Below are 22539 nucleotides of genomic sequence, written 5' to 3' on the forward strand. Positions count from 1 at the left end.
GATCATCATGAGTGATACAGCAAGGGCCCATTTCTACCAAAAAAAAAATCAAAAATCAAATTTCAATTTTTCTTTACCTGTAATGGCGTCAAATAGCAAATAAAACACACCAGGACAAACTGAGAGAAAGACCACGGAAGAAAGGAAAGAGCTTTATATTTTAGTTCCTTAAAAGTACTTTTGTCCTGCTTTTTGAACAAGAGGCTCTGCCTTTCATTTTGCATTGGATGTAACAAATTATGTAGTTGGTTCTTCTCTCATCTTGGCTTCTTTCACAATACCTTCATTTTTGTCTCCCTGGGACGATGTTTTGCTCCTTCTCAAGTCCACTAGGCAGGCTGGGGCCCCTCACACTAGTCACACTTATCAGGCACAGATGAACTTTCTCAAGCCTTTTTCCAGATTCCCAGAAGAAAGCATCGGATTGGCCCAGTTGCACCATGTGACCTGGCCAGGAGAGAAGTCATGTGACACAAACATGGCTTCAGCAAAACCCCCGTGGATAGAAAGGTGGGCAGGTATCAGAGAAAGGGAGCTGGGCAAGTACTCCCAAACTTGTCTCGGTTGGCCCTTTCAAGTAGTCCAAAATTGCAGGTGGGGGTGTCTAGTCCTTTATACACCCAGTCTTTCAATGCCCCAGACTGGTGGAAGGAAAATGTGGCCTTTGGGGTTGGGCTTTCTAGGGCTCTCACTCTCTCAGGTGGAAATTGTCAGTACCAGCATTCCTAGCAGCTGTGGAATGAGTCCCTCAGTCCTGAAATGATGCTAGTGTGTCTGGAATTGGTGGGTTCCTGGTCTCACTGACTTCAAGAATGAAGCCGCGGACCCTTGCGGTGAGTGTTACAGTTCTTAAAGGTGGCGTGTCCGGAGTTTGTTCCTTCTGATGTTCGGATGTGTTCAGAGTTTCTTCTTTCTGGTGGGTTCATGGTCTTGCTGGCTCAGGAGTGAAGCTGTAGACCTTTGCGGTGAGTGTTACAGCTCTAAAGGTGGCGCGTCTGGAGTTGTTCGTTCCTTCCGGTGGGTTCGTGGTCTCGCTGGCTTCAGGAGTGAAGCTGCAGACCTTCGTGGTGAGTGTTACAGCTCATAAAGGCAGTGTGGACCCAAAGAGTGAGCAGCAGCAAGATTTATCACAAAGAGTGAAAGAAAAAAGCTTCCACAGTGTGGAAGGGGACATGGGTTACCACTGCTGGCCCAGGCAGCCTACTTTTATTCTCTTATCTGGCCCCACCCATATCCTGCTGATTGGTCCATTTTACAGAGAGCCCAGCTGTCTGTTTTGACAGTGTGCTGATTGGTGCCTTTACAACGCCTGAGCTAGACACAAAGGTTCTCCACATCTCCACCAGATTAGCTAGATACAGAGTGTCCATTGGTGCATTCACAAATCCTGAGCTAGACACAGGGTGCTGATTGGTGTGTTTACAAACCTTGAGATAGATACAGAGTGCGGACTGGTGTATTTACAATCCCTGAGCTAGACATGAAGGTTCTCGCGTCCCCACCAGACTCAGGAGCCCAGGGGCTTCATCCAGTGGATCCCACACAGGGGCTGCAGGTGGAGCTGCCTGCCAGTCCCGTCCATGCGCCCGCACGCCTCAGCCCTTGGGTGGTTGATGGGACTCTGTGCTGTGGAGCAGGGGGCGGCGCTTGTGGTGGAGGCTTGGGCCGCACAGGAGCCCATGGAGGGGTGAGGCTCAGGCATGGCAGGCTGCAGGTCCTGAGCCCTGCCCTGCGGGAAGGCAGCTAAGGCCCAGCGAGAAATTGAGCACAGCAGCTGCTGGCCCAGTTGCTAAGCCCCTCACTGCCCGGGGCTGGCGGGCTGGCCGGCCGCTCCAAGTGCAGGTCCTGCCGGGCCCACGCCCACCCAGAACTTGTGCTGGCCCGCAAGCACCGCTCGCAGCCCCGGTTCCCGCCTGCGCCTCTCCCTCCACACCTCCTCGCAAGCTGGGGAGCCGGCTCCAGCCTTGGCCAGCCCAGAAAGGGGCTCCCACAGTGCAGCGGCGGGTGAAGGGCTCCTCAGGTGCCGCCAAAGTGAGAGCCCAGGCAGAGGAGGTGCCAAGAGCGAGCGAGGGCTGTGAGGACTGCCAGCACGCTGTCACCTCTCACTAGGGACCTAGGCAGGGCACTACAGCTCACATTACACTTCCTACTTGGAAATGATGATTTTTTTTGCTTGTTTGTTTGGTTAAAGACACGTCTCCCTGTGTCTCCCAACCTGGAGTGCAGTGGCATGATCATAGCACAGGACAGCCTAGAACTCCTGGCCTCAAGCAATCCTCCTGCCTCAGCCTGTCTAGTAGCTCAGACTACAGGTGCACACTACCGTGCCTGCCTTTCCGTGATTTTTTTTTAATGGAATCCTATTTATAGGGACTGAATGGTCCTAGTAATAAGGTAAAGTTAACATTTTTCTAATAATTATCTGGAAGTGCTCTGGGAACTTGATGTATTGTTTTTATGCATGAAATTTTGGCCTGTGACTCCATGAAGTTAGTGTCAGTTGTTAATTTTAAATTTCTGTTGCTCTAGAAGGTGTTAGTGGATTGTCTGGGGTAAGGAGGAATAGGTGGAAAGAGAAGGAGGAATCTCCCTAATTATTTACATCTTCTTTCAGGCAACATTCCTTAACTCCACACAGAAACAAGGTGAGGGGCCAGGGCTGACACTAGCAAGACCCCTAAGGACCTGGGGCCCGGGGGGAGTGGGGGGATTGGGGCAGGGGTGGGGAAGGGGTCTGACTTTCTGGCAATGCCTTTAGCAAGTTGCTGTTCTCTTAGAAATACAGCTCAGACTTTTCCAAAACAGTTTAGAAGCTATGATTAAGTAAAAAATAACTCATTTTGTTTTTTTAAAAAGCATGGATAGGTCTGTCACAGTGGCTCATGCCTATTATCCCAGCACTTTAGGAGGCCAAGGTGGGAGGATTGATTGAGCTCAGGAGTTTGAGACCAGCCTGGGCAATGTAGGAAGATCCTATCTGTACAGAAAATAAAAAAGTAAAAATTAGCCAGGCGTGGTGGTGCTTGCCTGTAAGTCCTAGCTACTCAGGAGGCTGAGGTTGGAGGATCACTTGAGTCCAGGAGGTAGAGGCTGCCATGAGCCCTGATTGTGCCACTGCACTCCAGCCTGCACAATAGAGCGAGACCCTGTCTCATAAAAAAAATGAGTAAAAAGTATTTCTTCCAAAGGTCTCTGGGCTCACTTGGATTACGGGTTCAGTCATTTCTAAGCATTTCATGCAGCCTCAGAAACTCAATAGTCAATTATTTCCATGAGTAAAAAGCTTAAAGATGAAGAGAACAAGAGAGGGAAGGATAAAAGGGCACCAAAGGGCCATTTTCATTTGCTCCTAAATAATGTGAATGATATTAAATCTGCTCTAAATGGTTCCAGAATGCATTTATCTTACCCCATCTTTGTGTCAGTTGCCCAGTCAATGTATTTTGTCTGAAATGTAATCATTCTTGACTCCTTCATGTCTTTCTATCCCCAGTCAATTAATCCAATAAACATTTATTGAGGCATTTGTATGTACAGATGCTCTTCCACTTATGATGGGGTTACATCCTGATAAAACCCATCATACATTGAAAATGCCATAAGTTGAAAATGCATTTAATACACCTAACCTACAAAACATCGTAGCTTAGTCTAGCCTACTCTAAACATGTGCAGAACATTTATATTAGCCTATGGTTGGGAAAATCATCTAACACAAAACCTATTTTATGATAAAGTATTGAATATCTCATGTAATTTTTTGAATACTATACTGAAAGTGAAAAACGGAATGGTTGTATGGGTCCCTGAAGTACAGTTTCTACTCACATGTATTGCTTTCACAGCACTGTAAAGTTGAAAAATTTAAATTGAACCTTGATAAGTCAACGACTGTCTGTACCAGGTAACATACAAGAGCCTATGATAAAGAAAATACTGATAGAACATTGTCCCTGATTTTGTATGATCCTGAGGGGGAGATTGACACATATACAACTTTTAATAAAACCCACACAATACCTAATAACAGAGGGCAAAGAACCATGAAAGTAGAGACAAGGGGAGTGAAAATTCCACTCAGTATGTTTACTGTGATTAATTCTCAAGTTGTTCCTAATCCACTAAAGTCAACTGACCCGTGGGGTGAAGTGATGTTCAGTTAATGAGTCAATTCCCTGGAAGCGTTCAACAATATGGCGCACCAAAGCCCTGCATGTATAAGAATGGGCCTTTCTGAATACATTCTGTGAAAATTTTATACCCCAATCTGATTTATATCATATCATTTTATGTAACAAATAATTAGCTACAAAGGTATCCATGGCACAAGGCTTCTTGCTTTTGCCCCTGAAAAGAAACCACATCATAATTGCTAGGTATCCTTGGTGATTATTCATAAAATCTTTGAACTTGCCTTTCACAAAATAGAGAGGGGCATTCTCTTGACATTGTATGATTTTTTGCCTCTTATTGCAAGAATGCATTGCATGCTCCCTGAAATATTTTAACAGTCCCAACTCTTCCAAATTGCTCAATCCCTATATGACAAAGCAAAATAATTTAAATATTGTTTCAATAATAAAAGTTTACCAAAATATCTTGCATTATTTGTATTAAAAGAAACAATCCATAAAACATGTATTGAACCTTATTTGAAATAACGTGCCACAAACAATTTCTCTGACAGCTCAAGCCTGTTCTATTCAAGCAGGCTCTCAAGACCCAACAAGTCATCTGGTGACTCAGGCAGCTCCTGAGAAGAAATAAAATGCTCTGTCCAACTTGTGTTTCTGAAGCATTTACTGGGTGTGTAGCATTTTGTAATCTAGCTGGATTCCTTTTGCAAAACATGCAACAAAGAATTTAATCAGCAAAGCAAAACCGGTTTGTGGCATTCCAGAGGGGTTCTCTAATCCACATATAAATTATGCAAGTTCCAACCAATCTAGCAAATCACAAATGAACATGGTAAGGATTGTGATTGACCAATTACAAGTCTAATGGTAGGTCAGGCACAATGGTTCACATCTGTAATCCCAGCACTTTGCGAGCCGAGGTGGGTGGATTGCTTGAGCTCATGAGTTCAAGACCAGCCTGGGCAACATGGTGAAACCCGTCTCTATTAATCAATTGGGATCGATTCAGTGGGCAGTTCGTTTAGATGAACTTTATGCAGTATTCAAGTTATTAAGAAAATTATAGGCTGGGCATGGTGGCCTAACAAAGAAGAGATGGGTTCTTGCTGTATTGTTCAGGCTGAAGTGTAGTGACTATTCACATGTGCAATTAGGGTGCACTACACCCTTGAACTCCTGGGCTCAAGTGATCCTTCTGCCCCAGCCTCCTAAGCAGCCGAGATTGCAGGCAGGCACCACTGCACCCAGCCTCAGCTGGCTATTTATATATACACACACATATGGAGAGGAAGAGAGGGAGAGAGATTGTCTAAGAATAAGGATATATTTTATATAACCAATCATAATATCAAACAAGAAAATTAGCATTAGTTGTATGTTATCTATGTTTGAATTTCTCCAGTTATTTAAAAAACGTCTTAGAGCTGGGTTTTATTTTTCTGAATCTGGGTTCCAAGCAAGATTCGTACATTGCATTTGATTATTTTCTTTAATTCTTAATCTACAACAATTTTTCTGCCTAAAAATATTTCTATGATAATGACATTTTTCCCAATAGTCTTAAACAATGTCCCACATTCTTGACTTTTCTACTTTTTTCATTATTAGGTTTAGGTTAATAAAGTTTGGTGCTTTTTCACAATGGGTTTGCCGCTAGGACAGGTGTCATGAAAACTACCCCTAAAAGCCAAAATGGGAAAGGAAAAGACTCATATCAACATTGTCGGCATTGGACATGTAGACTCGGGCAAGTTCACCACTACTGGCCATCTGATCTATAAATGCGGTGGCATTGACAAAAGAACCATTGAAAAATTTGAGAAGGAGGCTGCTGAGATGGGAAAGGGCTCCTTCAAGTATGCCTGGGTCTTGGATAAACTGAAAGCTGAGTGTAAACGTGGTATCACCATTGATACCGCCTTGTGGAAATTTGAGACCAGCAAGTACTATGTGACTATCATTGATGCCCCAGGACACAGAAACTTCATCAAAAACATGATTACAGGGACATCTCAGGCTGATTGTGCTGTCGTGATTGTTGCTGCTGGTGTTGGTGAATTTGAAGCTGGTATCTCCAAGAATGGGCAGACCCGAGAGCGTGCCCTTCTGCCTTACACACTGGGTGTGAAACAACTAATTGTCAGTGTTAACAAAATGGATTCCACTGAGCCACCCTACAGCCAGAAGAGATACGAGGAAATTGTTAAGGAAGTCAGCACTTACATTAAGAAAATTGGATACAACCCTGACACAGTAGCATTTGTGCCAATTTCTGGTTGGAATGGTGACAACATGCTGGAGCCAAGTGCTAACATGCCTTGGTTCAAGGGATGGAAAGTCACCCGTAAGGATGGCAATGCCAGTGAAACCACACTGCTTGAGACTCTGGACTGCATCCTACCACCAACTCGTCCAACTGACAAGCCCTTGCACCTGCCTCTCCAGGATGTCTACAAAATTGGTGGTATTGGTACCGTTCCTGTAGGCCGAGTAGAGACTGGTGTTCTCAAACCTGGTATGGTGGTCACCTTTGCTCCAGTCAATGTTACAACAGAAGTAAAATCTGTCGAAATGCACCATGAAGCTTTGAGTGAAGCTCTTCCTGGGGACAATGTGGGCTTCAGTGTCAAGAATGTGTCTGTCAAGGATGTTCATCGTGGCAACGTTGCTGGTGACAGCAAAAATGACCCACCAATGGAAGCAGCTGGCTTCACTGCTCAGGTGATTATCCTGAACCATCCAGGGCAAATAAGCACTGGCTATGCCCCTGTATTGGATTGCCACACGGCTCACATTGCATGCAAGTTTGCTGAGCTGAAAGAAAAGATTGATCGTCGTTCTGGTAAAAAGCTGGAAGATGGCCCTAGATTCTTGAAGTCTGGTGATGCTGCCATTGTTGATATGGTTCCTGGCAAGCCCACGTGTGTTGAGAGCTTCTCAGACTATCCACCTTTGGGTCGCTTTGCTGTTCGTGATATGAGACAGACAGTTGCGGTGGGTGTCATCAAAGCAGTGGACAAGAAGGCTGCTGGAGCTGGCAAGGTCACCAAGTCTGCCCAGAAAGCTCAGAAGGCTAAATGAATATTATCCCTAATACCTGCCACCCCACTCTTAATCAGTGATGGAAGAATGGTCTCAGAACTATTTGTTTCAATTGGCCATTTAAGTTTAGTAGTAAAAGACTGGTTAATGATAACAATGCATCGTAAAACCTTCAGAAGGAAAGGAGAATGTTTTGTGGACCACTTTGGTTTTCTTTTTTGCGTGTGGCAGTTTTAAGTTATTAGTTTTTAAAATCAGTACTGTTTAATGGAAACAACTTGACCAAAAATTTGTCACAGAATTTTGAGACCCATTAAAAAAGTTTAATGAGAAATAAATAAATAAATAAATAAATAAAGTTCGGCAAAATACTTTTATTACTGTCGAAGTAATGTTTAAAGTGAAATTTTGAATTTTCTTTGCTTGATATTATGGCTTCCCCCAAATTCTAGTGTATAGAAACTTTGGTTTAAAAAAAGTATTTATATAATAAACAGTATGGTTGTACTAGCAAATACAATATATGTTTCTTTAGTATATTTTGTTCTTTTGAGGACAGGAGATGTGTCTACAGACTCATTTCAAACCTAGCTTTGTAATACTGACTGTGATCCCAGCTACTCAGGAGGCTGAGGCAGGAGGATCTCTTGAGCCAGGAGGTCAAGGCTGCAGTGAGCTATGATTGGGCCACTGCACTCCATCCTGGGTGATGCCAGAGCAATAACCTATCTCTAGGAGAAAATAACAACAACAACAACAACAAACCACCAGTCATAGTGTCTCACTAATCCCAGCACTTTGGGAGACTGAGACAGGAGGATCGCTTGAGTCCAGGAATTCAAGACCAGCCTGGGCAACATAGTGAGACCCTGTCTCAAAAAATAAATCAAATTAGCCAGGCATGGTGGTGTGTGCCTGTAGTCCCAGCTACTCAAGAAGCTGAGGTGGGAGGATCATTTGAGCCAGTCGGTTGAGGCTACAGTAAGCTGTGATCACACTACTGCACTCCAGCCTGAGCGACAGAGTAAGACTCTGTCTCTAAGAAAAAATAAAAACAAAACAAAAGACCCCCAATATTTCTAATACCGAGCGAATCCAGAAAATGCTGAGTATACATAGTTCCTCACTCTTGCACACACAGTGAAAACTTGTGGGCATGTTTGTACAGCTTATCATCTGTATCATGGTGAGCCCTCACAGTCACCAAGAGTATACATGGTCAAGATTAATATCAAGTAAAGGAGTCTGCAGATAAAGAAACATGTTAGTTTCTGACATTCTGATCTTAGGCAATTTTTCTTAGTTACTAAAAGTGCCATAACAGTGCTTTTGAGTTGTTAGTCTTCATAATTGTCTTAGTCCCTTTGGGCTACTATAACAAAATGCCATTAACTAGGTGGCTTATGAAGAACTGAAATTTATTTCTCACAGTTCTGAGGACTGGGAAGTCAAGAGACTTGCTGTCTGGTGAGGGCCAACTTCTTGCTCTACAGAGAGCACCTTCTCACTGTGTCCTCACAAGGTGAAGCGGGCAAGGGAGCGCTTTCAAATCATTTTTATAAAGCCACTATACAGGAAAAAAAGGCCAGGCGCGGTGGGTCATGTCTGTAATCCCAACACTTTGGGAGGCGGAGGTGGGTGGATCACCTGAGGTCAGGAATTTGGTAACAGCCTGGCCAACATGGTGAAATCCCATCTTCACTAAAAATATAAAAATTGGCCTGGTGTGGTGGTGCATGCCTGTAATCCCAGCTACTAGGGAAGCCAAGGCAGGAGAATCACTTGAACCCGGGAGGTGGAGATTGCAGTGAGTGTGCCATTGCACTCCAGCCTAGGCGACAGAGCAAGACTCCGTCTCAAAAAAAAAAAAAAAAAAGAAAAGAAAGAAAAACAAAGAAAACAAAATTTCTCTCTACTTTCATACTCCATATGGCACACTTCCGTGACCAGATATGTGTGGGTTTTTTCCTCATAGATCAAGCGATTCTCCAGTGGACACCAACTGGGTGTCCTGTAATTCAGTTTGATTCTGACACTGTTTCAAATAGTGTGAGATCCCACAGGTTAATGGCACAGTCCCACAAGCCTGCCCCCGTTTCAGAAGCCAATCTCAGATCCAGGCCTCCAGTATTGTTGATTGACAGGTTATAAGTCATAGGGTCGCATCACCCCCTCTTCAGGTTCCATTAATTTGCTAAATGGCTCACAGAACTCAGAAAACACTTCACTTATGTTTACCAGCTTTTTAAATTATTTATTATTTTTTACTTTTATTATACTTTAAGTTCTAGGGTACATGTGCACAACATGCAGGTTTGTTACATATGTATACATGTGCCATGTTGGTGTGCTGCACCTATTAACTTGTCATTTACATTAGGTATATCTCCTAATGCTATCCCTCCCCACTCCCCCCACCCCATGACAGGCCCCAGTGTGTGACGTTCCCCTTCCTGTGTCCAAGTGTTCTCATTGTTCAATTCCCACCTATGAGTGAGAACATGCGGTGTTTGGTTTTCTGTCCTTGTGATTGTTTGCTCAGAATGATGGTTTCCAGCTTCATCCATGTCCCTACAAAGGACATGAACTCATCCTTTTTTATGGCTGCATAGTATTCCATGGTGTATACATATGTGCCACATTTTCTTAATCCAGCCTATCATTGATGGACATTTGGGTTGGTTCCAAGTCTTTGCTATTGTGAACAATGCCGCAATAAACATACGTATGCATGTGTCTTTATAGCAGCATGATTTTTAATCCTTTGGGTATATACCTAGTAATGGGATGGCTGGGTCAAATGGTATTTCTAGTTCTAGATCCATTTACCAGCTTACTTTAAAGGATACCGTGAACAGTCAGATGAAGAAGTTAAGAGGGCAAGGTATGGGGGAGGGAGTACAGAACTTCCACGGCCTTTCTGAGCACCCTCACTCCCAGCACCTCCAAGTGTTCAGCAACCTGGAACTCATAAAATATCATTGTTCAAGAGATTTTTGGCCAGGTGCAGTGGCTCACACCTGTAATTCCAGTGCTTTGGGAAGCACAAGCAGGAGGATTTCTTGAGCCCAGGAGTTCAAGAGAAACCTATTAGGGAGACCTCATCTCTACAGCAATTTTAAATATTAGCCAGGCATAGTGGTGCATGCCCATAGTCCCAGGTACTCAGAAGGCTGAGATAGGAAGATCACTTGAGCCCAAGAGGTTGAGTCTGCAGTGAGCTCTGATTGCGCCACTGCACTCCAGCCTGGGCAACAGAGTGAGACCCTGTCTCAAAAAAAGAGTTTTTAAAATAAAGTTTAATCTCCAGTGGCCCCCATTTCCTGCAGGTTAGTGGGTGGGGCTGAAGTTCTGACCCTCTACTCGTCTAATCCCGTGTTCTTTCTGGTGAGCAGCCCGGCGATAAAACTATCTAGGGACCCCACCCTAAGTCATCTTGTCAGCCTAAACTCAGGTGTTATCAAAGGGGCTCATTATAAATAACAAAAGACACTAGGGAAATTCTAAGTTTTAGAGCTCTGTAACAGGAACCAGAGACAAAGGCCAAATACATTTCATATGACACCACAGTCAGTAATTCCATCCACAAGGGCTCTACTCTCCTGACGTAATCATCTCCTAAGGGCCTTACCTCCTAATACCATCACCTTGGGGGTTAGGATTTCAACATTTAAATTTGGCAGAGGGACACTGAGAATCCATTCCCACACTGCTATAAATATACTACCTGGGTCTGGGTCTGGGTAATTTATAAAGGAAAGAGGTTGAATTGACTCACAGTTCCACAAGGATAGGGAGGCCTCAGGAAACTTACAGTCATGGTGGAAGGAGAAGCGGAAATGAGGACCTTCTTCACATGGGGAGAGAGAAGTGCAATGGGGAAATGCCAGGCACTTACAAAGCCATCAGATCTTGTGAGAACTCACTTACTATCATGAGAACAGCTCATGGGGAGACAGAAGTGCAATGCGGAAATGCCAGGTGCTTACAAAGCCATCAGATCTTGTGAGAACTCACTTACTATCATGAGAACAGCTCATGGGGAGACTGTCGCCATGAGCCAATCGCCTCCCTCCCTTGACACGTGGGAATTACAGGTTCCTCCCTCAACACATGGGGATTACAATTTGAGATGAGATTTGGGTGTGGACACAAAGCCTGACCACATCAGACACACATTCAGACCATAGCAACAATTAAACCTATAGTAAGCATGATATCCTATGATTTCTCTCGAATTTTATAGAGCTATCAATGAAGCCAAGCTGCAATTAGGGAGATTATATTTTCTTTTTCTTTACTTTTCTGGGTTTTTTTTGAGACTCTTGTCACCCAGGCTGGAGTGCAATGGCACGATCTTCGCTCACTGCAACCTCTGCCTCTGGGTTCAAGGGATTCTCCTGCCTCAGCCTCCAGAGTAGCTGAGATTACAGGCACCCACCATCATACCCGGCTAATTTTTGTACTTTTTAGTAGAGACAAGTTTTCACCATGTTGGCCAGGCTGGTCTCAAAGTCCTGACCTCAGGTGATCCGCCTGCCTCAGCCTCCCAAAGTGCTGGGATTGCAGGCGTGAGCCACCTCACCCAGCTGGGGAGATTATATTTTCTAATCATTAATGAATTGGCCTAAGCAACAATAGAACTGGACTCTTTGTCAATATTGTCGTTATCACTATCCAGTCATATTTACTGGATTACCAACAGGTTTAATACTCCTCTATATCATCAGGGTTTGACGGAGATCTTGAATGCCACTTTGAGGTTGTGATCTCACCATTTGTAGCATAACATTTGCCATTCACTTACACAAATGAAAATGATCCTAGAATCATGAAACCAAAAGAAATTTCAAGAGGCCATTGGTTACATTTTACTTAGCATCAGATAGGCCAAAGCTCTCTCCTACCTACTGTTAGCAGCAGTGAATCTGGATGGGTCTGCAGCAACCTCAATTCTTGCCTCCTCAGAAGAAAGAATTTGACTAAGGGCATAAGGCAGAAAGAGAGAGACAGAGGCAAGTTTTAGAGCAGCAGTGAAAGTTCATTAAACACTTTTAGAGCAGGAGGCTGGTCGAGGTGGCTCACGCCTGTAATCCCAGCACTTTGGTGAGGCCGAGGCGGGCGGATCACGAGGTCAGGAGATCAAGACCATCCTGGCTAACATGGTGAAACCCCATCTCTACTAAAAATACAAAAAATTAGCTGGGCATGGTGGTGGGCACCTGTAGTCGCAGCTACTGGGGAGACTGAGGCAGGAGAATGGCGTGAACCTGGGAGGCAGCGCTTGCAGTGAGCCGAGATTGCGCCACTGCACTCCAGCCTCTGCGACAGAGCGAGACTGTCTCCCCTCCCTGCCAAAAACAAATTTTAGAGCAGGAATGAAAGGAAGTAAAGTACACTTGGAAGAGGGCCAAGAAGGTGACTTGAGAGATTCAAGTGTGTGATCTGACCTTTGACTTGGGGTGTTCTACGTTAGTATTCTTCCGGGGTCTGTGTCTCTTCTCCCCTGATTCTTCCCTTGGAGTGGGCTGTCCACGTGCACAGTGGCCTGCCAGCACTTGGGAGGGGCCGCATGCACAGTACGTTTACCGGAGTTGCACACATGCTCACTTGAGGCGTCCTTTCCTTACAAGTTGAGTGCTTCTAGAAGAAGGTCATATACCAGTTATACTCCGCCATTTTGCCTCTTAGTGGGACTCACCTAACTCCTGAGATCTTATCAGGAAGCTGCCGATCACCAGTTTCTGGTGTTTCTGTCTACTGGGAGACTGCCTTTCCCTGGTGCCAGCTGTGACCAATTATTACTTTAGTGAGACAGCTTAACAACTATCTGATCATCAACTGATGGTTGCCTAACATTCCCTGTGGGGGTGGGAGGGGCCCTCTCCTGCCCTGCTCATGTCTACTATCTACTGTAACACCACCAGTTGAAAATCTACTCTTTTCTTTTTTCTTTTTTTAATAGAGACAAAGTCTTGCTATGTTAGCCAGGGTGATCTTAAACTCCTAGCCTCAGGGGATCCTCCCGCCTTGGCCTCCCAAAGTGCTGAAATGACAGGTGTGAGCCACCATGCCCAGCCAAAAATCTACCCTATTTCTCATTGTCCTTTGCACAGTGCTTTTCGATGGTCTTTTGGGTAAATCATCCCATTGTGAGGATATTTAATATTTAACTTAAATTCTTTCTATATGGTAGCAAAGATATTAGCTGTTCTTCATTTGAAAGCTTTCCTCCACTTTGGGCTCACATTCTGTGCCACCGGCAGAATAAGCAAAGCCTCTTTAAGCCGAAGCTCATGGAGCTTGTTTTCCAAACCTTTAATCATTTTTATGGCTTTCCTTTAAACTCTCTCCAAGTGTTTCGTCTTCTTTTCGAAGCAAAGCCGAGAATTAAATATAGTATGTGAAAGGATATGATTAGTACCAAATTTAGGAGACAATTACTGCACAGTTCTTACATTCTGAGCTCTAAGCTCTTTTGTTGATAGCTTAAAAAAATTATCAGATTTTCTAAACAACAATGAAGGTTCCAAACAGTAATCTTAAATAGTATACGGTCATATTTTAAAACTTTTTGAGCCTGGACATTGTGGCTCACTCCTGTAATCCCAAAGCAGTTTGGGAGGTCCAGGCAGGAGGATCACTTGATACCCAGGCAGTCGAGGCTGCAATGAGCAATGATTGCACCGTTGCACTCCAGCCTAAGTGACAGAATAAGACAATGTCTCAAAACAACAAAAAAGACAAAAACAAAAAACAAAACTTTTATGGCTACGATTCACTTTAGTGGGACAAAAGGATTCAAAGCCCACCTACCTGCTGAGTGTCACTTCTAGTGGAAAAGCTACTCAAACTGTAGAACAGATCTTAGAAAGAAGTGTAATGATGATTCATATTTGAACCACTATGCTTTCATGTCTTAAGGTCTAGTTATTGTAAAATTACAGGTTCAAAATAGCTGATATAAATTTACAGTACTGCCTACTCTAGAATTAACCAAGCAACCCACAACAGCAATCCTATCCTGATGAAGCTACTCCAAAGTACTTGATACTTAAAATTGTTGGAAAATGCTGCCTTTCATTTCATTTTACAAGAGCCAGATGTCCCCTTGCCCGCAATGCTTCATAAGAAACCTGCAACAGACACATGCATTTTCCTTCAAAACACAGATTAAAAACTTAAAAGAAAAAACAAGCACTATAAACAAAGACAGATATACCGTAACTTATTTTATGAGTTAATATATGCTTAAAACTTTATTGATAAAACATAGATCTGTTCTTATTTTCTCAGTATCATTCTGTGAACCCAAAAGTATCTGAGACAGATCTCAATCAATTTAGAAATTTTATTTTACCAAGGTTAAGGACATGCCTATGACACGGCCTTAGGCGGTATCTGCCCAAGTTGGTCAAATACAGCTTGGTTTTATACATTTTAGGGGGACATGAGACATCAATCAATACATGTAAGATGTACATTGGTTCAGTCCAGAAAGGCGGGACAACTCAAAGTGGGGAGGGGGCTTCCAGGTCATAGGTAGACCTTAAAGTTTTCTGATTGTCAATTGGTTGAAAGAATTATTGTCAATAGAAAGGAATGTATGAGTTATGAAAAGGGGTTGTTGAGACCAAGGTTTTATCATGCAGCTGAAGTCTCTAGGTAGCAGGCTTCAGAGAGAATAGATTGCAAATGTTTCTTATCAGATTTAAAGAGTCTATTCTATCAGTAGTTCCAAAAAGGAGGAGGGTATAATGAGGCATGTCTGGCTCCCACTTCCCATCATGGCCTGAACTAGTTTTTTCAGGTTTACTTTGGAACGCCCTTGGCTGAGAGGAGAGTCCATTCAGATGGTTAGGAGGGCTTAGAATTTTACTTTTGGTTTACAATTCAAAATGGAATTCAAGGAAGAAAAATACAGCTCAGTAGGAAAACAAGCTCACTTATGAATATATCAACCTTTGAAAGCAGATACCTTAAGGAATATGCTATTTCTTGTTTAAAATGTTAACATTCTGCCAGAAGTGGCGGCTCAGGCCTGTAATCCCAACACTTTGGGAGGCTGAGGCAGGAGGACTGCTTGAGCCCAAGAGTTTGAGGCCAGCCTGGAAAACATAGGGAGACCCTTATCTCTACAAAAAAAATTTTAAAAATTTGGGCATGGTGATGCATGCCTGTGGTCTTAGCTACTCAGGAGGCCAAGGTAGGAGGATTGCTTGAGCCTGGAAGCTGGAGCCTGCAGTGAGCTATGATCATGTCCCTGTACTCTAGCCTGGGCAACAGTGAGACCCTTTCTCTAAAAATAAAAAATAAAATAAAATGTTAACATTCATACAAGCTAAGTAAAATACAGTCAATCTGGCAGGTATTTCTTACATTTAGACAAATATTCCAGATTCAAAGGAAAAACCACCATCAATAACTCATTTGAACTCAATGATGTGGACTGCAGTTTCTGTTAATACTCTCTTCCCAATGTTGCATAGCTAGTAATATGTATACTGGGTTGCCCAAACTGTATATCCTGATGTGTTGGGAGTGTATCTGGTTTTTACAAGTGATTTTTTATTGTTGTTATTTTATTTTTATTTTATAGACAGGACCTCACTCTGTTGCCCAGGCTGGAGTGCAGTGATGTGATCATTGCTCACTGCAGCCTCCATCTCCTGGGCTCAAAGAATCCTCCTGTCTCAGCCTCCAAGTAGCTGGGATTACAGGCTCAAGCCACCATGTCCAGCTCTATTGTTGTTGTTTTTAAAGTAAAACAAAGATAGAAAAACACACAGTAGTCAAGAAATCAAATTGAGCATTAAAAAAAAAATTTCCTGAAAGTCATCATATATATTTTTAGTGAGTTCCCTGAATTTTAATGTCATAAATTAGTCTTTTAGTGTACACATTTCTAAAAGAAAAGGCAAAATATGGCCAGGTATGGTATCTCACGCCTGTAATCTCAGTATTTTGGGAAGCTGAGATGGGTGGATGGGTTGAGCACAGGAGTTCCAGACCAGCCTGGGCAATACAGTGAGACCATGTATCTACCAACAAAATCCCCCAAAATTGGCTGGGCATGGTGGCACACAACTGTAATTCCAACTATTTGGTGGGCTGAGGTGGGAGGATCGCTTGAGCCCAGGAGGTTGAGGCTTCAGTGAGCCAGGTTCGTGTTACTCTACTTCAGCCTGCATGAAATCAAGACCCTTCTCAAACAAACAAACAAACAAAACAAATAAAGGTAAAATATATTCAATTTATTTGGTGCCTACCTGACTCTCATTTTCACAGGTTTTTGTTTGTTTGTTTGTTTTAAGTTCCAGCCAAGGCACTTGATCTTTCTTACCATATCAACTCTCTATGCACCCAGTCTCCCAACCTAGGGAATCTACTCATTGCCCACTCACCTTCTCTTAACACCCCTGCCCAGCCTCATCCCTAAGTGCTCCTTTTTTCCTTGGTTAAAAATATCTGTGGCGCAAAAATCTAAGAATACATGAAACCTAGGCTGGAAGAGGAACAAGGAATTTTTCTTAAGGAAAGCTAAGCGGGTTCACATAATTAGAAGCTGGAGAAAAAAGAAGTGAGAAAAAAAAAAAAAAGAGAGAAAGAAAGGGAAGGAAGGTGGAAGGGAAGTAGGGAGGCCAGAGAAATTGACCTGGGTATTACAGAGAGAGACTGTCTTTCTTAATTAGGGGATATGTGTGGTCAGAGGGCCTTTGGAGCCAGTGAGATGTAGATAATTTTGAAAAAAGGAGGACTGAAGAATTATTTCTGGGATATATTTACTGGATAACTTTTTTAAATTTTTATTTTATTTTATTTTATTTTTAGAGATAGGCTTTAATTCTGTTGCCCACATTGAGTGCAGTGGCGTGATCAAGCTCACTGCTGTCTTGAACTCCTGAGTTCAAGTAGCTCTTCTGCCCGAGCATGCTGAGTAGCTGGGACTACAGGTGCAAGCCACCACACTCAGTTAATTTTTAAAATTTTTGTGTAGGGATGGAGTCTTACTATGTTGCCCAGGCTGGTCTGGAACTCCTGGCCTCAAGTGATCCTCCCACCTCAGCCTCTCAAAGTGCTGGGATTACAGGCATGAGTCACCACACCCAGCCAGCAATGGATAACTTTGAATGTTTTAAAACCTAGGCAAAGTTAAAAGACAGGAAATACTTTTAAAAACTAATATTGGTGGCCGCCTTGGGGGCTCACATCTGTAATCCCAGCACTGTGGGAAGCTAAGGCGGGAAGATCGCTTGAGGTCAAGCATTTGAGACCAGCCTGGGAAACATAGGGAGACTCTGTCTCTACAATAAAATAAAATAAAATTAGCTAGGTGTGGTGGTACACACCTGTGGTCTCAGTTACTCTGGAAGCTGAAATGAGAAGATTGCTCGAGCTCAGGAGGTCTAGGTTGCAGTGAGCTGTGATAGTGTTGCTGCACTCCAGCCTGGTTAACAGAGCAAGACCCTGTCTCAAAAACAAACAAACAAAAACATAACAAAAAGCAAAAAACAAACTAATATTGGTTGTTTGAAGGACGCCACTTTTTTTTTTGTTTGTTTGGGGTTTTTTTCTGTTTTTTTGTTTGTTTGTTTGTTTTTGAGACAGTCTCACTCTGTCACCCAGGCTGGAGTGCAATCGTGCGATCTCGGCTCGCTGCAACCTCCACCTCCTGCGTTCAAGCGTTTCTCGTGCCTCAGCCTCCTGAGTAGCTGGGATTACAGCTGCCCACCACCACATCTGGCTAATTTTTGCTGTATTTTTATAGAGACAGGGTTTCACCATGTAGACCAGGCTGGTCTCGAACCTCTGACCTCAGGTGATCCACTCGCTTTGACCTCCCAAAGTGCTCGGGATTACAGGCGTGAGCCACTGCACCCGGCCAAGGATGCTTCTTTGAATTTGGCTCTGTGCCACAAGCAGTACTTTGGGCCCATAGGCCCAGCAGGAACAGCCCTGAGCATAGCGGGGCCTTGCTCTGAACTTCCTCCACTGTAGCCTCTGGATGGGGAGATGCAGCCCAGGTACCATGCTTACCCAACAGTCACACGGCCCCTGTCTAGATCAAGCTTCAAAGTACGCAGCACCGCTGACTTCCCTGCCAAATGGCCTCAGGTTGATTTACAGGCCTTGCTCCAGCTCCTTCCTGGGGGCCCTCTTCTTAAGAGCAGATGGTGCAGCCAGGCACGCACCCAAGACCCAAGAGGGTGATGCACAGCCCAGAGCTCCCGCGGGCTGGAGGGCTGGAGGCGCAGCACACGATCCGATCCTTCATTGCAGAGGAAGAGGAGTGCCTCATGCCGTCACCCCCTGGCTTGTCATGCTAAGGAGTCGGAGAATTAGAAACTGAAACCTGGCCTTCCACACATCCTAAAGATATGTTTATCTAGGTAGAAAGATCGAATATAATCTATTTAGCAGCATGTTAGCTTGGTTTGTATTTACGCATTTAGTCATATGGTATGTGGGCCTCCACCCATACTTGTGCCTTGGGCCCACAAATAATGGCCAGCCATGCACTTGACCAAAAAGAACCATATGCCTCCAAGATGCCTAATACCCCAAACAAACAAAAAAACAAAGCGGCATCCTTGAAACAACCAATGTTAGCTTGTTTTTTGCTTTTTGTTGGTTTTTCTTTGTTGTTTTTGAGACAGGGTCTTGCTCTATTACCCAGGCTGGAGTAAGGGTAATAGTTTAAGGATTATCCTTAAAACAAAGACAGAAGCTAGGGTGTTACTTTTCTGCTATGTTTCATCTGTTTAGAAGTCCCCTTGAGGAAGCACTGTAGTCTCTAGTCTGACTGACTGACCTGCTGCCAAACCCCGCCTCCACGCCTCTTACCTGCTTGATCTCGGGCAAGCTTCTTCACCTCTCTAAGACTCATCAGAAAACTGGTTGTAACAGGATTAAGTGAGAACATCCTTGGCTGGGTGTGGCAGCTCACACCTATAATCCCAACGCTTTGAGAGTCGAGGTGGAAGGATCCCCTTGAGACCAGGAGTTCAAGACCAGCCCAGGCAACCTACAACATAGCAAGATGCTGTCTGCAAAAAAAAAATTAAAAAGAAAAAGAAAAAAAAAGATGACGTTCTTGAGGCACATTTGGTACCATACCTGTATACCTGTATACAGCAGGTATCCATGAAAGTGGCATTTAAATACACTTCTGGCTTTGACCTATTTCCATATTCACATTTTAGGCTAAAGATTGTAGAATCGTTGAGCTGAAGGAATATGTGGTCATTTCATAGAACATACTATTTAGGAGAACAAACTTTGGAGTCAAAGAGACCAGAGTGCTCTCCTCCCTTCATCCCTGACCAGGTGGGTCATGACGGGTAGTCACTCATCTCAGCATCCTCAGTTATAAGACGGCAGTAATAGCAGTAACTAAATCATTGTACCATTATAAGGATAAAATGAGAAAAATACACAAAAATATCACCCAGCAAGTTGATGATTTTCTCCAAGTGCTGTGCCTCAAACTTACATTGAACTTCATTCTATTTTAAATGATTTCTCTGATTTACTGAGATTCTGAATGTTGCCAAATGAAAGTGAGATTTTATTAGCCTGGTGTGGTCACCTGCCTGTGGTCCCAGCTCCTCAGGGCAGGCTGAGGTGAGCAGATTGCGTGAGCCTGAGAGTTCAGGTTGCAGTAAACTGTTATCACGCCACTGCACTGAAGCTTGGGAGACAGAACGAGACTCTGTCTCAAAAGAAAAAAAAAAGCAATATTTGTAATTATTTGGTACTTTTAGAATTATTCTTAAAAATTTTTCTGTATTAAGGGAAAAACAAATATTTTTTTCCTTTCTACTCACATGCTCAATGAAACATAGAACACAGAACACACTTCTGTGATCAGGTGTAGGTTTTTCCCTACACACCAACCAACTGGTTGTCCTGTAATTCAATTCAATTCTGACACTATCTACCTGAGGTCTCAGTCCCCAAAGACTTCCCCCTTCTTTAGATCCCAATCTCAAGTCCAGGCCACCCATTCTGACTTACTAGCCACAAACCAAAGCTCCAACAGTCCCCACTTGGGTTCAACTAATTTGCTAGGACAGCTCCCAGAACTCAGAGAAATACTTAGGTTTACCAGTTTATTATAAAGGATATTACCAAGCATACAGATGAAGACATGCAGAGGGTGAGTTTTGGAGGAGGGAGAGCAGAGCTTCCATTGCCCCAGAGTTTTTACGGAGTTTAATCTCCAGTGCCTCTGATGACCCTTTCCCTGGAGGTTGATGGGAGGGGCTGAATGTTCTGATACTTTAAGGTTGGTGGGAGGGGCTGAATGTTCTGATACTTTAAGGTTGGTGGGAGCAGCTGAATGTTCTGATACTTTAAGGTTGGTGGGAGCGGCTGAATGTTCTGATACTTTAGTCCTCTAATCACTTGTTCTTTCTAGTGACTGGTTGGCCCCATCTTGAAGTTATCTAGGGACTCTGCCATAAGTCACCTCATTATCATAAACTCAGGTGTGATAAAAAGTGCTTGTGGGGCCAGGCCAAGTGGCTCATGCCTGTAACCCCAGTATTATGGGAGGCTGAGGTGAGAGGATCACTTGAGCCCAGGAGTTCAAGACCAGCCTGGGCAACGTGGCAAGACCTTGTATCTTAAAAAAAAAAAAAAAAAAAAATTAGCCATGTGTGGTGATGTGCACCTGTAGTCCCAGCTACCCAAGAGGTAGACGTGGGAGGATCACTTAAGCCTGGGAGTCCGAGGCTGCAGTGAGCAGTTTGTGTCACTGCACTCCAGCCTGGGTTGCAGAGCAAGACCCTGTCTCAAACAGACAAACAAACAAACAAACAAAAAACCCAGCAGTGGGTTTTTCCTATCACTCAGGAAATTCTGAGGTGTTCAACAACTTTATACAAGAACCAAATATTATAACAGAAGATGCTCCTATCACCATTATCACTTGGGCAATTAGAAGGGATTCAGGAGCTCCATGTCAGGAATTGGGGACAAAGCCCGAATGTATTTCATATTATACCAGTTTGTCTCATTGTGCAACTGATTTTATTTTCACTGGAGAGAGTTGTGTTAACTTCGGCTTTGATTCCATTTATATGGCTGGTGCTCACCTTTCAGACTTGGACCTTCAAACGTAAAATGTAATTATCACCCACACAAAATCACACAATTATTGTGTTGTTTCTGGCACTTTTTTTTCTTTTCTTTCATGTCAGACAGGTAATGTGCTGATGTCATAAAAAGGTTCAAGGGTGGCAGGTTTCTTTCTTTTTTTTTTTTTTGACAGAGTCTAGCTCTATTGCCCAGGCTGGAGTACAGTGGTGAGATCATGGCTCACTGTAGCCTCCACCTCCTGGGTCAAGGGATCCTCCCACTTCTGCCTCCTATATAGCTGGGACCACAGGTGCACACCATCATGTCTGGCTAATTTGTATATTCTTTGTAGAGACAAGTTCTCACTTTGTTGCCAAGGCTGGGCTCAAACTCCTGGGCTCAAGCCATCCTCCTGCCTCAGCTTCCCACAGTGCAGGGATTACAGGTGGGAGCCACCACACCTGCCAGGGTGGCACATCTCACACATGTGCATGAATACCCAGTCGTCACACCTATGAACTACCAAAGGATCTCTGGCACTTTAAAAAAAGCCCAATAAGACAACAATTTCAGTTGAAGTCACAGTAAAATGTGACAAAATATCTGAGAAATGTGCCTACTGGAGTCTCTGAACTGTTTCTTGACCATCACACGCATCTCTCCCTTTCTTCCTGGAGGAGCACTTGACGAAGAGAGGTGAGGCCAGGTCACTCACAGCCACAGCCACATGGAGCTCGACTCTGTCCTGGCAGCAGACATGTAGAGTCCAAGGCCAAGAGCAGCGGGAATAGGGACTGACGTGACATTTGGATTGGGACTGTTACAGTTTGGAAAGATTAAGGGCCAGATACTCAGATTCACTTTCTCACCCTCTTCCAAGGGCATTATTTAGTAGTCTGTTTACACATCTAGCACTTGCTTGCTCTAATGATAGCCAAGGGCCTGAATCACCCTCGTCACTGAGTGTTACACGGAGTCCTCAGCTGTTTCTCTGACTTGCATGGTTGGTGTTCAGCGCTATCTGGAAACCTCTAAGAATGTGCAGGGTAATCAGTGATTTTAATTTTAGCTATGCATGACGTGAGGGATCTTCTATGTATTTCTATTGACCTGTCTTTAAAACACGTTGTATAATGATGAGAGGAATTCCACAGAAAAACTTCAATATGAATCCCTACGCAATACATATGTAACTATATACAAATGTGACTTAAATATATTAATAGAAAATGTATATTACTATTATTACTGCTCTACATACAATCAATTTTCGGATGTA

The 22539-nt window shown here is 43.6% G+C and overlaps 1 protein-coding gene and 1 pseudogene across 2 annotated transcripts; one reads left to right on the forward strand and one right to left on the reverse strand.

Annotated features, from left to right (window-relative positions):
* Nucleotides 1–465: 465 nt before the first annotated feature.
* Nucleotides 466–7698, forward strand: LOC129492000 (elongation factor 1-alpha 1-like). Of its 2 annotated transcripts, none has more exons than XM_063611094.1 (2): nt 466–833; nt 5745–7698. In XM_063611094.1, exon 2 carries the CDS (start codon nt 5829–5831, stop codon nt 7215–7217), a length of 1389 nt encoding a protein of 462 aa, XP_063467164.1. In that variant the 5' UTR covers nt 466–833; nt 5745–5828; the 3' UTR covers nt 7218–7698. The 2 variants fall into 2 exon arrangements, with proteins under 2 accessions (XP_063467164.1, XP_055152738.2); XM_055296763.2 differs by having other exon boundaries at nt 470–833; nt 5751–7698.
* A 14023-nt stretch (nt 7699–21721) lies between these two features.
* Nucleotides 21722–21791, reverse strand: LOC129492457 (uncharacterized; annotated as a pseudogene).
* Between the last annotated feature and the right edge of the window lie 748 nt (nt 21792–22539).

This window comes from Symphalangus syndactylus, chromosome 10 (assembly GCF_028878055.3).
Source record: "Symphalangus syndactylus isolate Jambi chromosome 10, NHGRI_mSymSyn1-v2.1_pri, whole genome shotgun sequence".
NCBI lineage: Eukaryota > Metazoa > Chordata > Mammalia > Primates > Hylobatidae > Symphalangus > Symphalangus syndactylus.